The sequence below is a fragment of the Benincasa hispida genome, chromosome 10 (assembly GCF_027475165.1).
Source record: "Benincasa hispida cultivar pf3 chromosome 10, pf3_genome.v1.1, whole genome shotgun sequence".
Lineage (NCBI taxonomy): Eukaryota > Viridiplantae > Streptophyta > Magnoliopsida > Cucurbitales > Cucurbitaceae > Benincasa > Benincasa hispida.
This window is the reverse complement of record NC_143487.1, coordinates 35,356,580-35,370,541: the sequence shown is the minus strand read 5'-3', so window position 1 is coordinate 35,370,541 and position 13,962 is coordinate 35,356,580. Positions and strand designations below refer to the sequence as shown.

At 32.2% G+C, this 13,962-nt stretch overlaps 1 protein-coding gene across 3 annotated transcripts; it reads left to right on the top strand.

The window, feature by feature from the left end:
* The first annotated feature begins 8,805 nt into the window (after positions 1–8,805).
* On the top strand, positions 8,806–12,798 carry LOC120089311 (uncharacterized). Of its 3 annotated transcripts, XM_039046745.2 has the most exons (7): positions 8,806–9,201; positions 9,289–9,442; positions 10,395–10,484; positions 10,990–11,049; positions 11,382–11,440; positions 12,038–12,137; positions 12,438–12,798. In XM_039046745.2, the coding sequence occupies exons 2-7, from the start codon at positions 9,347–9,349 to the stop codon at positions 12,552–12,554; spliced, it is 522 nt and encodes a 173-aa protein (XP_038902673.1). In that variant the 5' UTR covers positions 8,806–9,201; positions 9,289–9,346; the 3' UTR covers positions 12,555–12,798. The 3 variants fall into 3 exon arrangements, 1 of the variants encoding a protein (XP_038902673.1); XR_016523654.1 differs by lacking the exon at positions 9,289–9,442 and having other exon boundaries at positions 9,062–9,201; positions 10,395–10,504; positions 12,055–12,137; positions 12,438–12,494; XR_016523653.1 differs by lacking the exons at positions 8,806–9,201; positions 9,289–9,442; positions 10,395–10,484; positions 10,990–11,049 and having other exon boundaries at positions 11,302–11,440; positions 12,055–12,137; positions 12,438–12,494.
* Positions 12,799–13,962: the final 1,164 nt, after the last annotated feature.

The following is a 13,962-nucleotide window of genomic DNA, read 5'->3' as shown; positions in this document are numbered from 1 at the left end:
CAAGGGAAAATCAGAATCGTATTTATACCTTTAACGCAATTAAGGAACTTGCGATGTTTGTATTAATTATCTTTTCTATTTCTGCTTCGTACATAAGACTTGTCATCACACTACATGATCTTTGCATAATCTTCACAGCCAACCTTGACCTTAGTATCTTGTATCATGAAACTTGTATTTTGTATTATCTTAGATTATATTTACTTTAACGCAATTTACTTTAACGAAATTTATTTTATTATCACATCTTTACCGCTTTACTTTACTTTATTGCATGTTTATATTCTTGTATACAACATTTTTATTAATTGAAAATCCCTGGTCGCATGTATCACAAGCATAACGCAATAATCTCAAACAGTCCCTGTGTTCGACCTCGGATCACACCAAAAAACTTGCAGTGAAATTATACTTGGTTTCAATGCAAGGAAACTTGTGACAACGCACAACATACTACAAGAACATTGTTAATTAATACATATCTAGAAGTAGTATCACATCATATGCATCTATGCGTTGTGTGACATAAGATCAATTTCTAAGTAACAAGTTTATGGCGCTGTTGCCGGGGAACTGGTAACGAGGACATGAACTTATTCATTCATTCATATCCATATTTGTATCAGCGCATTGTTTAAGAATAAAAGTTTGTGTTACAAATTTATGGCACCGTTGCCAGGGAACTGGTAACGGGGACATGGACTTGTTCATTCATTCATATCCATATTTGTATCAGCGCATTGTTTAAGAATAAAAATTTGCGTTACAAGTTTATGGTGCCGTTGCGGGGAACTGGTAACGAGGGCATGGACTTGTTCATTCATTCATATCCATATTTGTATCAACGCATTGTTTAAGAATAAAATTTTAAGTTACAAGTTTATGATTCGCATTGTTTAAGAATAAATTTTGCGTTACAGTCTTGTACCTTGAGTGTTGTTATTCGTGATCTGACTAATCGTTGGGTTGAATTTGATACATTGGTCCATCCTTTTAACGTGTTCTGTGATCTGATGATGCTTCTTCTTTTCAATCCCTACCGTTTGATTGATTTTCTTTTTGGCAAAAGGGGGAGATGTTTAAATGTTGGTTGTTGTTGGTTGTTCATGTTTAAATATTGATTTTCTTATTCTCTTCTCTTTTTGGTTGTTGTTGCTGCTCGGGTTGTATCTCGAAATCTATTTTGATTAATATGAAATGGTGCATTTTTTTGTTTTCTTGTCCTAATGTGTTTGGTTGGTTTGCTAATTGATACCAGAATGCAAGCGTATGTAACGAAGTAATAAAATCCTAACTAAATTTGGATATTGTCCTCAGAGACTAGCATGCACAATTTCTTCTAAACTTAGCTATTATAGTTCCTTATCGATTTTATTTAGCTACTGGAGGATGGTTTATGAGTAATAATTAAGTGCAGGTGACAAATAAACACAAGAGACAAATTGTGGATAACGAATCCAGAGTGTTGTTTCATTAAGAAAATCCTAATGATAGTAACATGCAATTAAGTAATGAAGATAGGTTGAGGATAGAAGTTCTGAATTCGGGAAATCCTTCATCAAGCCCATTCCATTCTAACCTTAGTTTATCAAGTTTGAATTTCTTCCTATTGCTTAAATGAGTGTTGCTTTAAGACCCTTCAATTACAACCCTTATTAATCTTATTGCACTTCCATGCCATCTTGAGTAATAATCTAAATTACCAAGTCCAGCAAATTAAACTCTTCTTCGAGCAGTAAAATTTACTTAAATCAATTGATTAATGGCCAATTAATCAATGCAATAAGAACAGATAATTTATAAATCTCATCAACAATTAAACAATTACAATATCAATAATTCATTCAAGAAATTCAAAACTCTAACAACACCCTAGAATCTAGAGTTTAGCTATGCATATGCATTTTCAATCTTCCTTCCCTATCACTAGATCACAATCTCGGTCTTCTCAACCTTCACCAATGAATTCTTGTATGATTTCCAATTGGGCTGTTCTTTTCCATATACTTCCGTTCTGCCTTAGGTCAAATTCTCCCCAAATTTTTCTTCTCCCCATCACCTGACAGCACTGCTACTTTTTATAAGAAATTGTCGTAGTGTCACAACACTGACATTCGAAGCAATCATAGCGCACACTTTCCATCCGAAGCATCACAGTGTTGCGATGCTGCCTAGTTCTCTGCTCTCAGGTCTTCAGCATCACGGATGCTAGGTCAACGCTGGCCCCTCGATTTTTTCTTTGAAATTCTTCCTCTTTTCTTCAATTTTGGCCTCTAGCTTCCCTCCTAATTTCATAGTTGGCCCATAAATACTTGTATTTGAACTTTTGCCACGGGCTTTGATCATTTTTGCCCAATTTTCTTCTAATGCTAAGTTTCAGGAAATCAACTCAACAAACCACATTAACCGTACCAACTAGTAATAATAGCTCTAAATTTGAGGATAATTAAAGCACTTTTTAGATGCTTTTCATTAATAAAAGAAAATCTTATGCCAAAGGGGAGCTTGTTACGGTGTTAGTTGGCTGATTATTTTCTTTTACTTTGTTAGATATTTTGTCTCTAACTCGGTGTCGTTATTCTTTCCTTATTGGTGGCAGATTTGCAGGGGTGATCTTTTCCTTGTTTAGCTTGTTGCCATTGGTGACTTTCTTGCCTTATGAGGCTTTCTTTTATTTGTGCCTTCTGTGTTGTTTTAGGGCAAGTCGTATTCTTGCTAGTGTGGACCGGTTCATTGTAATTCAGAAGGATTTCGTGTGTTCGGAGTTGCTACTTAATGAGAGTAAGAAGTAGGGCGGTTCTTTGAAGCTTGGGTTAACTAAGTAGTTTTACCGTGGTAGAGTGTTGGTTGAGTGTTCTTTCAACTAGTAGGTGAAAAGAGGGTGAATTCGTTGTTGTGGCATCAGATTTAGAGGGAGTCTAAATCTGTAGACTCATCATAAGCAGTATCAGTATTGGGAGGAGCCTAATTTTCTTGCCCGTATTCAATTATGAGTAAACTAATTTTATGTAATCTTCGTTGAAGTGTATATTGTGAAAACTAAGTTACATTCTAGTGTATATCTTTTCACTTAGGCGGAAAGCCTCCCAGACCTAGGTGTGATTTCACCAAACTGGTTTAACAAGCCTCTGTGTGCATCTCCCTTATTCTTTACTTTTGTCTATTTGCCTAGACTCTTGTTAGTAGCTTTTCTACTAGCTTTGTGGTATTATTGTGATTCACCTTCTTTTTTTTTTTTTTTTTTAATCTTTAATCAATGACCTTATAAAGAGAGATTAATTATTTTTGTAGTCTAGTTTTGTACAAACTCATGGTATAGGATATCTCTACTTACATGTCTCCACATGAACGAATTAGATTACATCGCCTGTAACCTTCACAAACTGGGTCTTATCCTGATAACACTATGGATACTTGAATGAAATCTTATATGTCAACTACATACCGTTCAAGTTTCATGTAAATAACCTTAGATTTTATTTATTGGATTAAATTATGCAACATAATAAAATAACAAATTATTTTATTAATCATCAATAATTTGTTTATACGTATACAACCACGAAATTAGGGCACAAAACTCAACCAGAAGGTGATAGTTACAAAATTATTTGTATTCTAAAACTTTTAAAATTCTATTATGAATTAAAATTAAAGGAAAATTTATTTCTAAGTTGGAAACATTTTCTACATTCCCACATTTACGTTTCTATAACTTATTATTTTAATTATTAATGTATTAATTTACTTATTATAATTAACTATTAATAACATTTGTGTAAATAAGTAAAATAGCGAAAGGGCAAAAAGTGTCCAAATTCACCTCCAAATTAATACATTACAACTTACCTCCCAAGACTTTCAATATCATCAAAACATACCTCCAAATCCATATAATAAGGTTTCTATTGAATGATCATTAGTGCACCAATAGATCACAAAAAATGACATTACATTTACATATTTTTAAGAAATTATGATTTTCAATGGTTATTTTATGCATTGGTTAAATTTAATATAATGCATTGGCTAAATTTAATATAATGCAAAATTTGTTTTTATCAAAATTAATGAAATTATATGATTTTTTTTTAATTTTTTGTTAAAATTAGTATGTGAGTTAGCAGGAATTGAACTAAGACCATGTTTACTGAACTGTAATGAAAATTGGTGTGATCGGAATGAGATTTTTCATTAGTGGATGAATCGTAGTAGACCTGAATCGCAAACACAATTGGATTGCTTTTGATCGTGTTTACCTAGAATTATGAATTTATCATATTTTACTATTACCATTACCGTTACCGCTATCAGTAGTGTTTGACCCTAACAATAACGATAACAGTAACGATAATGATAAAGGTAACAATAAATGTGGTAGATTGATAATTTTTATACTATTACAATAACAATATGGTAAAGATAAAGTTAGTGGATCTCACACAATTTTCATTCATAATTGGATTGAACACCTTTTATCTCTCAATCAAATTACAAGATTTGATTACAAACTTTAAGGCGAGTCCCACATCTCACTGAGATTACGAAAAGCAGGTAAATAACAACAACAACAATAATCAATTGGGATCTACTTTTTATATTACCATTGATGAATTACTTTTCAAGCGATGTAAGCGTGGTCTAATTGAATTTGTATGTGAATTGTTAAATCAACATAATAATAATGATAATAATAGATTAATTAAAAATTATTGATGCATCTAACACCCATGTTGATCGTCTGTTACAAACAATGAAATATTTCATACAAAAAAAAATTGTAGTTTATTTGTAATACATTTGAGAGAAGAGAATGCTGTGGGGATAAGAGATAAAGAATGAAATCATCTAAGGTGTATTTGAAATTCACTCAAAGTTTAAAAGGGTAAAATTCCTTTCAGCAATTTGAAGGCAGTTTAAAAACATTATTTTGAAAGTTGAAAATGCTAGTGGTTTGTTGCCATAATTAAGAAATAAACCTCAAAAATAAAATATAGAAAATAAAAAATAAAAGAATGAAGAAGATGAAGAAAATATCAAATTGTTGTTAGAGAAAAATAGGAAAGAGCCATAGAAAATGAATTATCTGTAACCAGTTTGAAGACCGTTAAAGAATATTACTTCAAAAAATTAAAAAGGTTAACGATCTGCTACAATAATCAAGAAATTAGCCTTAAAAATAAAATAAATAAACCATAGAGAAGAGCAAAGTATAAACTGAAATTTAAAAGTATAAAAATGAGGAAGAAAAACGAGAATGAGGCATATTATAGATGTATAAGTATGAAATGAGGAGGTGGCCTAGAGCAAGAGAGGGGTCAAAGTTGATGAAAAGTGGCAAACTAGTGCAAAAAAAAAAGCATCAACACCGCATAGGTGACGCTGTCCTGCTGCTTTAAAATCTCGCAATTTGTATTTTGATCATAACTTTGGATCAAGTGACCGTTTTAGGTGATGACTATTCATTTTCTTTGTTTTTCATTCATTATCCATTTACAAAAATAGATTTTAGATTTTCTTTCCTCTACTTTCTGTAATCAAGCCAAAAGGTGACGAGTGTTATCTTTATTTATTTAATTCCTACACAATTTGGGAAAACACTTGTCTATATAAAGGGAGAGTTTACAACACTTCTCATCACCAAATTTCAGAGTTTTTGAAGCCAAAAGAGGGAGTTCTAAGTAGAATACAGACGTTCCTTGGTACCGAAGGTGATTGGAGAGCATTAAACAGTCAATTCCATCACGAAGCGTTTTCTTTTAAGAATGCATCTGGTCCCATCTTTCTTTCATTAGTTAAACCACCTTTTTCAGAAACAAGACCAAAAAGTCGGATAGTTTTTTTCTTTCCTTTTTTCATCTTGGATTTTTTTTCTTTTTTTTTTTTTTGGTATTTTTGTATTCTTGCTATGGTTCTGTCTATGGAAGCCAAGTTAGGCTGAATTTTTTATAGTTTCAGGGTTAGATGAATTCTTTGGTTTAACTATTAAACACTTTATTTCTTAAATGTTAGTTTACATCAATACTTTCTAGTATGATCGATCTTAATGCCTTTGAATGTTTGGCTAATATTCGAATGGTTTCATGATTTAAATCTTGCTTGAAAAAGTAGGCTTTGAATTATATCATGTAGCTAGACTATCTTTTAAACACACTAGAGTAGTTGAACAATGGTAGACATTGTTTCTTAATTATCTAGTTTCAAGAGATTAGTAATTAGTAATTAATAATTAAGTGAAAGAAAAAATTGGTCTTGAGAAGAACAAATCGGATAAAAGACTTCTAGATCTAGGAGTTGTGTTAATTACTTGAAGAGTCAAAACAATTGTCTTTAATGATGTCGTTGATGAAATTTATTCCCTAAATGTCGCTTTGTCGATAATCTTCATATTTGATCCCTTTTATTGCTTTCTTAGTTTAGTTTAATTCATTTGCATCACGAGTCAATCCCTAAATAAAATTGGAGTGATATCTAAATAGTTAAAAGATTACAATCTGATTCCTTGAGGACGATAGTCAGTCTACAAGGTTGACTGTTTTAACTATATTATTACTCGATGCATGTGCTTACACGTTATCAAGTTTTTGCCACCCCAAACTTAAAACTTTGCTAGTCCCAAGCAAAGACGGAACAAGACCGTATGGAAATTCTAAATAAGCATGCAAATGACTCAAAACTTTATTATTCGAAATAAACATATTAGATCCATTAGCAGAAGTTTTCAAGCACATCTATTGTCAAAGAAATTTTAAGGCCAAATCTTTTCATCCCCCGTGTGTGTGCGCGCGCGTGCAAGTCACATTCAATTCAAAACTCAAAAACTAACTTTAGGCTTAACATAACTTCTCTAATTTTCCCTTACTCTAGCTCTTGTACTAATCATCAAACATCAAATAATAAAAAAGGTAATATATCAACTAAGGTGCCTAAATTAACATAATAAAGGACCCTAAACTTGCATTCTTTTTCATAGTTAGGACGCCCATGCAAAAACAACTCTTTTTACCCCTATCCATGCATACACATTACAAGTTTATAGTTTCATTACAAGAAATCTGAACTTTTATGTCGATTGAAAAAAAACTAAAAACAAACGTACAATGTCGGTTTTTTTTAAGAAAAAGCAGATATTTAATGTCATTTTTAAACCGACATTGTAGGCGTACCTATAATGTCGATTTAAAACCAAATAATTTTTTGAATCTATCTGGTTTAAAACCAAACAGCTCTTTTTTTTTACTCTTTTGAATCCCAAATAATTTTTTAATCTTCATTTTTTATTTCCCTCCCTCCCCCATTTTCATTTTCCTCTCAAATTTTGTTTCATTCCTTCCCAAATTATCAATGAGAAAATGAAAAATAAAGAACTCCAAATTTTTTTTTCTTTTTCTCTTTGCTCTTCCATTTTCCCTACCCATCTCCATCTCTCTATTTGGGACATGGCCTATTTGGAGTTTTGTTTTTGAAATTTAGACTCTTTTTAAAAACATTATTTTTTTACCCCACAATTTTGAAAACAATGTAAAATTACTATAATGCCCTTCAACATTTCAAAAGACACAAACCCTCTCCCAAAACCCCACCCGTTTTTAATGTTAATTTTTTTTCCTTAGAACATCATTTTCGGTGTTTTCTGAACAATTTGGAGCCTAAAAGCTAATTTTTTATATAAAAATCAGACCATTTTTTTTTTCTGGAAATCGGTCTTTACTCGATCGGGTTTCATATGAGGCTAACCGAGTATATGATCGGGCGGGGCTAATGGTGTCCGATCGGGTGGAACCCGGAAACGTTATATACTATTTTTTGGCCCGGTCTTCAACTCGCCTGGGTATGGGACCGAGCCAAAAAAACAGTATGTTCAACGTACACTAATTTCCGACCGGGCCCATGCAAGTATGCACCAATTCCCTGGCGGGCGCATGCAAAATATTTTCAAAGTACACTAATTCCTAGGCGGGCCCATGCAAGTAGGCGCCAATTTTCGGGCGAGCTCATGCAAAATATGTTCAAAGTACACTAATTTCCAGCTGGGCCCATGCAAGTATGCACCAATTCTCGATCGGGCGCATGCAAAATATGTTCAAAGTACACTAATTCCCGGTCGGGCCCATGCAAGTAGGCGCCAATTCTCGGCGGGCTCGTGCAAAATATGTTCAAAATATACTAATTCCCGGTCGGGCACATGCAAAATATGTTCAAAGTACACTAATTTTCGATTAGGTCCATGCAAGTAGGCGCTAATTCTCGACTGGACTCATGTAAAATATGTTCAATCAATTTCTTTCGTACCTGACGAAGACCCGGTGAAGCTCGATCGGGTAATTTCAATCAATTTCCTTCATCCTGTTGAAGTCCGGCCAGGTATCTTAAACTATTTTGTACTTAGTGAAACCTGACAGGGGATCTTCAAAAAAACTTCCTATATTTTTTTTATGTTTTTTTTATAACTATATATATATATAAAAGAAACAATAAATCATATAAACATAAATACAAGCAAATTAATTCTAACATGGAAAATTAATTTTGGTGGATAATTTTTTTGAATGAAAATGTGAATAATTTTTCATCAATTAATTTTGGATGAATTAATTTTTTGTAAATAAACGTTTGTGGTGGAGAAATTTGGGTGAATTAAATTGATAGGTTGGTTATTGAAATTAGAACTCAGCATTTAATTAGGGACATCAGAAATTTTTCATCATCAAGGGTAAAAAAAAAAAAAAAAAAAAAAAAAAAAAAATTGTTGTTTTTCAAAAATAGGTTAAAAATATAAAATAAAACTCCAAAAAAAATACTTTTGTCAATTTCCTCTCTATCTGCTCCCCCTTCTCCTTCTCTTTCCCCTTCTCAAAACCTTAATTCCTTGGAGTTGGGGCTTCAAGGTGAACCACCTTAAAGATACGAAAATATGGAGGTTGCTCCATAAAACACATTCTAGAGAGATAGAGATTGAGAGAAAAGCTATCTTCACATTGTAGGTCTCTTCGAGTTTCAGGTCCATTTGAGTCGGTTATTTCATACCTCTATCGACTGCTATTGACACGGGAGATCCATTTTTCGTGAAGGAGAAATGGCAATCGATGAGGTTGTCGGCCACCCGCAAGCTTATGCGAAGCCCTGAGCGATTGACGAGTTGGATTGTACACTCATGGTCCTCCTGTCACTTTCACGCCTTATAATCGGAAGAAATAAGAGGTACACACAAATCTTTTTCGTTTTCTTTGTTTAATTTGACAAAAAATTGAGGAAGAATCGTTTTCTGTGTTCTGCCATTGATGTTAGGCTTAAGCGAACTTGAATAGAGTCATTGACACCTCTGGTTAGACTTGAAAAGTCACTTATGGCGAGTGATTATTTCCAAGATCTGTATGAATTAGCTGTTGTTGCAAGCCACAAAAACCACATTTTTATGATGGAGTCCAATGTTATTTGTAAGGTTAGAAAATTTATGGTGTTTTTCTTTTGTGTTCCTGTTCTTCCCTTTCTGGGATGTTATTTGGGTTTCTTGTAGATGTTTTTTATCTCATATGTACCAAGGTTTCTTAATTGTTGTTTCCTTTTTTTACTTGATTCTCCACTGGTTTTTCCTTTAGATCTGAGGTTGAATTCATGTTGTTTTTGGCTGAAATTTGTGATACTTGAAAAACTGGAGGAACATATTGAGAGGGTTATATGGTTTGTTGTGAATAATATTTGAAAACCTTGTAGTTCCTGCATATTTCTTTCCTTCTAATTGTTTACATGATTTTCTATTTGACCTTATCTATATCATTTGTGTTTAATCTTTTTAAGTGTTTTTTGATGACTTAAGCAGCCAATTTTTTTCTATGATTAAAGTCCAAAAGAAATCTCCAATTTATCCAGTTTATTTAATTTATATTATCAAGTAGTATAGGGTGTTCAAAGTTCAAATTATCTCACTGGGGAGAATCTTTTTGCAGTTCGTGGATTTGGATATGGTTTTGAACTATAAAACTGACAACTCACAACCCTTTTGGTTCCTTTCTTTCTCAATCCCTTCTTCTTCTAGATCTGTCACATTGTTCATTCCAGCTGATTTCAAGCTTCATATTGCAATGAGGGAATACAGAGTACTCTGTTCTCTCATAATCTTGGTTCTTTTTGCCTGTTAATGAAGTTAATGTTGATTAATCATATAGGTTTTTTACATGAAAAGTCACTTATGGTTATATCTATCCACTTGAAGCCAAGCAATAGGTGCTCTGTTTCTTTTCGTTTTTATGTATATATTTAGAAAGTGCTTGATTTGTAAAGTTAAAAGTTAACATTTTTATCTTCTTTTCTCAAACCATTGTTGTTGATTGAATATGCCATCTTGAAAATGATGAGTTTAAAGCTTATTAGTTGTTGTGGTGAACATTTGGCAGGGAATCTTGATTAATGGGCAGATCCCAGGACCTCAGATTGATGTTGTTACTAATGATAACTTGATTATCAATGTGTACAACTATCTCAAGGTTTAAGTCATAACTAATTTGTATGCCCCTCTTGGACCTTATTGCTTCCTTATATTAGTTTTCTGTGTGATTAAAATATTATTTTCCACTAGCATGCCTCTTATGGTAGACCTCAGTCTCCACATGCTAGATGTTTAGATCTCTTATTTATTTATCATTCAACAAAAAGTTACCCCATAGCCATATTAAATGGCTAAAATAAGGCAATTTGAATTCTTATTAGTTTTTGCAGTTTAATACTTTGCAATTTTTTTTGGATAACTCTCTTAACTGTCCACACTTTTTTTGGATGAAATATTGATATTGGTAATAGTCGTTTAAGTTGTTTATGAGTAAAGTTTGTTAGCTAGTTTCAATAGTTTTTCTTTGTATTTGTTCAGTAAGAAAAGTTGCGAGGTGTAGTTGCCTTAATTTTTGCAAATAAACTGGTTATTCCACATTAGGTATTACTTGTAAGGGAATCGAGAGAGGGTTCTTGTTGCTTAGCTTCAACAATGTTTAACAGCTTTTTGGTAAACCTAAACAAGAAGTCAATGCTTTGGCTACGTTGGAGAAGTTAAGCGAGGTACGTCTTCACTTTGTGATTTTGTTCCTTTATATATATGTATTCTTTTGATGGATACAATATTTTCCTTTTGTGGCTTGTTCTGAACCCTAGCTCTATTTCACCTTCCACCTGAAATACCTATTTTATTCTTTTATATATGTATCTTTTCTCTGATTCCCATACCGTCGTTTCCCCATTTCTGCTCAATCGATCTCTAACTCTTGACTTGATTGTTTCTTCAATCCACAATTAACCCAATTTCATATCCCACGAAAGAAGATAACCTAGTTTTTTGTCTTTTGTTTTTTATTTTCTTTCACTGATAGAAATGTGGTGGATGATGGGTGAAGGTGGAGGCCATTATTGTTCCACGAAGTCCAATGATATCTGTGGCGAAGTTTGTGATCGGGTACTTACTATTTTTGCCCTTTGATCTGTTTGTTTGTTCTTTATTTTCTGTTTCCATCGTTGAGGAATTTTTTTGTGATCCGTGTTTCATTTTTGTTCATGATCAAGGAATCTAGGCTCTGACTGTTTCTTTGGTGCTTGATTGAGTCTTTTATTGTTAGGGCTTTGTTATTGTTTGTTTATTTGATGGTTTTTGGGGAAATTTCTTATCAAACGTAAAGGCCATAGCTCTGCAACTTACTGTTGCTTTGCTGTTGTGTTGGGTGTTTTATTTAGCCTGGAGATCCGATTGTGGGAAGTTTGAATGTCTTATCTAATGGGGCATTTCTACACAACACTTAACAGGAACTTCTCGAGAATAAAATCTGCCCTTTGTCAAAATTTATTTGTTGATGTAATTTTTTAAACTCTCTTTTTACTATCATAAATTTGAGCATCAAACATAGAGGCTGCCCTTTAGCTGATACATTTGAGATTGTTTCTCATCTTCAAACATTTGAATTCTTGTGATTCTCAGAAATGTTTTCTTTTTTATGGAGAATGCGACTTACTTAATTAAGGAAGATTTTGAAGTTGTCCTTATACTCAAACTTGGAAGGTCTCTCCCCTTATCAGATTTTTCTAACTATTGGATACTCGATATTGGGCGTCTCAAGGTGTTGAATGCAAAGCTCGTCTTCTGGGATTTGGGAGGTCAGGTATGAATATGCAATGAGCAAAGTCTTGTTATATGAAATCTTTAAATGCAATGCATGCATGTTATGGTTTGACCTATTGTAAACCCCATATCTTGTAGTGATATATAAGTTGCCAGATTCTTTTGGTGCTAGCTTTCTTGATGCAAAATACATTATGTAAAATCTGAAAGTTTTTACTTGAGTTCAGCAGTATTTCTCTCTTTCATCTTTGTGAGGGTTTGAGGGTGGGGATTAAAAAAAAAAGGGGATTTCAATATGTTATTTATCTTAGTTCTTTTTTCTCTTGTGACATTATCACAGCCTGGCCTTCATTCTATTTGGGAAAAGTATTATGAAGAGGCACATGTCGTGATCTATGTAATTGATGCTGCTTGTCCTTCAAAATTTGAAGATTCCAAATTTGCACTGGGCAGATAATAGAGGATGGCCATACCTTAAAGGCATTGACAAGATTCAGTTGTGCAATTATTTTAATTTAATTGTACTGTTTTTTTTTTTTTTTTTTGTTGGATGTATCTATATGGACCCTTCAAAATAGACAATCAATTCTTTAGATTTTTAAGACTTTAGAACTTTATGTATATATTGATTGATATAACTTATTGATGTTAGTTAAACAATTTGTCACTTTTTTTGTAATGAATTAGTTAACAATTTGTCACTTTCTTTGTAATGAATTAGTTAATTTTTGTGTTTGTTTAAAGTTGAGTTGTATATATAATAGCAATTAAGATTTTATTTTGTGCATGTACTAATAAAAGAAAAATAATATTGATTTGCACGTGTGTGAGAAAAAAAGTATGCATTTTTACTATTTCAATAACAAAACTATGATAGACATTTAATAATGGATAGTTATCGATAAAAAGTAAGTGAAAATTGACATTAAAGATGATGTTCAATGTTGGTTGAAAATTAATAGTGAAAATAGTATTCATTGCCGATTGAAAACTGACATTGAAGATAATTGACATTGAAACCTTGGTCATCTATAATGTCGGTTTTAAATCGACGTTAAAGATCTTTTATAATATGGTTTTTAATTGACATTGTACTCCTATAGTGTCGGTTTTAAACCGACATTAAAGTCTAGTTTGGTAGCAGTGTTTATTTCAAATCATTATTTTGATATTCTTTTGTTCCACTCATTCTTTTGTGTACAAATATTTTTATTAGACATACAATTTTCCCCCCTTAGTATAATATTAACTATCATGCAAGACAACTCTCTAACCGATGGAGTATTTCGAGATGACAACCAAATTGAGTCAAATTAATTCCTTGTTCAGTTAACGTTTTTAAATTCAAGTGACTATGTACTCAAATATGCAAGACTCAAAGAGGGATTAAAAAATAACTCAACTTGAAAATATGCTATCCTATTTCCGTGGTAGATCATCTAACAAGCAAATCAGAATAATTCATAGACAATCATAATCAATACATACTTATCGAATATCTTTTATGATAGCACATCATCATATTTTTTCTCAATATATATAGGGATATTCTCATCAATTTAATTTCAAAATAGCCCGTTTTGATTCAAATACTCGATTCCTACAACTTAGATATAAAAGTGCATTAACAAACACAAACTAACAACAAAACTAACGAAATTCCAAGTCTAAAAACGCTTTTTTTTTAGTGTGTTTCAGGAGGTTTCCAAATTTTAAAAGTTTTTTATATTAAATAATTAAATACAATTAAATGATAATTAATCTCTTTATAATATTTTGCAGAAAACTAATAGTTTAATGATATGATAAAAGAAAATGTGGGTTATATATTAATTATTTATTGTATATGTATGAGTAAAAAGGTT

Excerpts from the sequence above, each read along its gene's own strand:
- LOC120089311 (XM_039046745.2), top strand. The coding sequence starts at position 9,347 with ATGGCGAGTGATTATTTCCAAGATCTGTATGAATTAGCTGTTGTTGCA. Across the intron at positions 9,443-10,394 it reads AGTCCAATGTTATTTGTAAG|GGAATCTTGATTAATGGGCA; the intron begins GTTAGAAAATTT and ends AACATTTGGCAG. Across the intron at positions 11,441-12,037 it reads GTGGCGAAGTTTGTGATCGG|GTCTCTCCCCTTATCAGATT; the intron begins GTACTTACTATT and ends CAAACTTGGAAG.